General features: G+C 28.5%; 1 protein-coding gene across 1 annotated transcript in view; it reads right to left on the minus strand.

Moving 5' to 3' along the window:
* Positions 1-2,577, minus strand: part of LOC106462076 (tyrosine-protein phosphatase 99A-like) — a gene marked incomplete at its 5' end in the record, with an annotated part of 32,067 nt that overhangs the window by 18,618 nt on the left and 10,872 nt on the right. Inside the window, 2 exon segments of the mRNA XM_022389211.1 lie at positions 2,083-2,218; positions 2,515-2,519. Coding sequence (XP_022244919.1) covers positions 2,083-2,218; positions 2,515-2,519 — 141 coding nt within the window.

A 2,577-nucleotide genomic window follows, 5' to 3' on the forward strand; every position in this document is an offset into this window, starting at 1 on the left:
CGAGTACGTCTACGAGTTTATTTAATTTCTTATAGTTTCTTTTGGTTTGGTCGATTATTTTAAATTTTAGTTATAAAAAGTTTAAAGTTACTTAGTAGTCACTACTACCATTTGTATAAAAAAAGTAGGGTTAAGTGTCATTGACAGTTGACAACAAAAAAAGCAGGCTCACGTAAGTACTTCATTTCTTGTTTTTCATGTGTATTCTTTATTATTATTATTATTATTATTACTATTATTATAAGACTAACTAAAATGTAAAAATAGAAAAAAATTCAGGTTAGTTAACATTAGATTAGGTAAAATGAGTAATAATAATAATATAATAAAAAAATTTTATGAGGTATGCTCCTGAGCAGCTCGCAAGTGGCTCATGCATAATGTAATTCAATAGTGTTACGTTAGCTCCACATTCCTCCAGTGATTCACAACTTATAAGGGTGTGAATAGTAGTTAAACACATTCAAAGGTCAATAAAACAATAAAATTTAAGTATAAATAGATGTATATTGTTATGAGTTTAAAGCTATTTAGAATAAAGAAATGTAGTTTCATGTTACAATTTGATGAAAGGGTAATTTTAATTTATTTTTATATTTTTTTGGTGGTTAGGAGGTCAGTCAAATTGACTAACGATGTATAGAGTTAGGATAGAAAAAAATAATTACCCTTTTTTCTCTTTCTATAAAGACTTCAAATTGTAACATGAAATTATTTGTTTACCCTAAGTAACTTTAAACTCCATAACAGTATACATTTATTTATACTTAAATTTTATTGCCCTTTGAATCTATGTCTAGCTAGATAGATTAACGAGATTCCCACTGTCCCTATCTACTATCTAGCGAAACCACAGCCAAGGGAACGGGCTTGGAAAAATCAGGTTATAAGTTGTAAATCACTTGGAGAACATGAGGCTTACATTACTCTGTTGAATTACAATACCAATGAGCTACTCTGAGCTGCTTGTGTTCATGCCTGATGAACATTTTTTATTATATTATTATTTATTTTACCTAATCTAACCTTAACTAACCTAAAGAGATTCCTATTTTTACATTTTAGATACTTTTACAATAATAAGTAAAGAATACACATGAAAAACAAGAAATAAAGTACTTACCTGGACCTTCTTTTCTTTTCTGTCGACTATTGATGACACTTAACTCTACTTTTTTATACTAACAGTAGTAGTGCATTAAATAACTTTTATTTAATCAAATAATGCACCAAAAACATAGAATAATACATGTAAAAATCAGATAATATCCCATAACCATCACAATATTTCTGGCTTTCTAACTATGCGACAAGAGCTGTTACAAATTCATCCAAGCTAGTTAATATTTTTCCCGTTGGAATGAAGTTTGTACTAAATGAGAAATTGACAATTTTCTGTTCATAACACAACCTAATATAATGTCATTTGATAACTGAAAACCTTGGCTTTCTATTGGTTATAGGTAATATATAATTAAACGTAAGAGAGAACTATTAACAAACCCTGAAAGAAAGGATGTGACAAGAGGGTTCCAATTTTCTATTTGATAGCTCTGTAACCAAAGAAGGTTGAAGGCTATAAAAATTATGCTTTGTCTCCGCGATGATGACTTTATAGTGAGTAAGTTACATTAAATTTTGTACTTATTGGAGGGGTGGTGAATAAATTAAAGAGGGGATGCCTACAGAAAAAATATCGCATTTCTCACACTAGGGTATATTTAGAATCTTTTTACATATTGCCTTATAAAATTAGCCCATGGTGAGAGGGTTAATGGGCTTGACTAAGATGAAATACAACTCTGTAATGTTAATTAAGAGAATAAAAAATACTAAAACAGATTTTAATATCTTGTATAAATATGGGCAAAGCAGTCAACTGTGAAGATATTATTAACACAGCACTAATTTAAAATACATCTAAGAATGAAATATGAAATAATAATAACATAAATACTGATTACATGTAAATAATATTTTAGCACAAAACACAGTTACAATTTTTGGCAAAATTAAAGGATTTACTGGTTTCCAACTTGCACTGCCTTTGGCACACATTTTTCATAGCACTTCAAACCTTACCTCTGTCTGAACCAGAAAGTTCCTCTGCTGTCGTATGTGCTTTAGATAACCAAATACGTTTATACTTTGTCGATGGCTGATTTGCTTTAACATAGCATCAATAACTATGTATGTCCCAGTCCTACCAACCCCAGCACTGGAAATACATCATCCAAAAATCAGTTCAGCTAGTTCCAGCATAAAAAATAACATATTAACACGTCTTTTTTAAAATATATATATTTAAGAAGAAAAAAAAAAACTAAAATTCTTGATTAATTCATGAAACTTGATTAAAACAATAGCAGCTTAAAAATATTTAATATATTTATTTTAACAGTAATGATATTAGAACAAAAATACATAGCCTAATGGTATCAATACTGATGGGACATTTAACCAATGAGTAAAAAATAATAAATCTCAAAATATACCTTAAGAATTATTTTATACTTAACCTGATAAAAATCATAAATCTTAGAATACCTTTAATTGGTTAGCAACATACCAAAATAT

The sequence above is a fragment of the Limulus polyphemus genome, unplaced genomic scaffold (genome assembly GCF_000517525.1).
Source record: "Limulus polyphemus unplaced genomic scaffold, Limulus_polyphemus-2.1.2 Scaffold1089, whole genome shotgun sequence".
In the NCBI taxonomy this organism is placed as follows: Eukaryota; Metazoa; Arthropoda; class Merostomata; order Xiphosura; family Limulidae; genus Limulus; species Limulus polyphemus.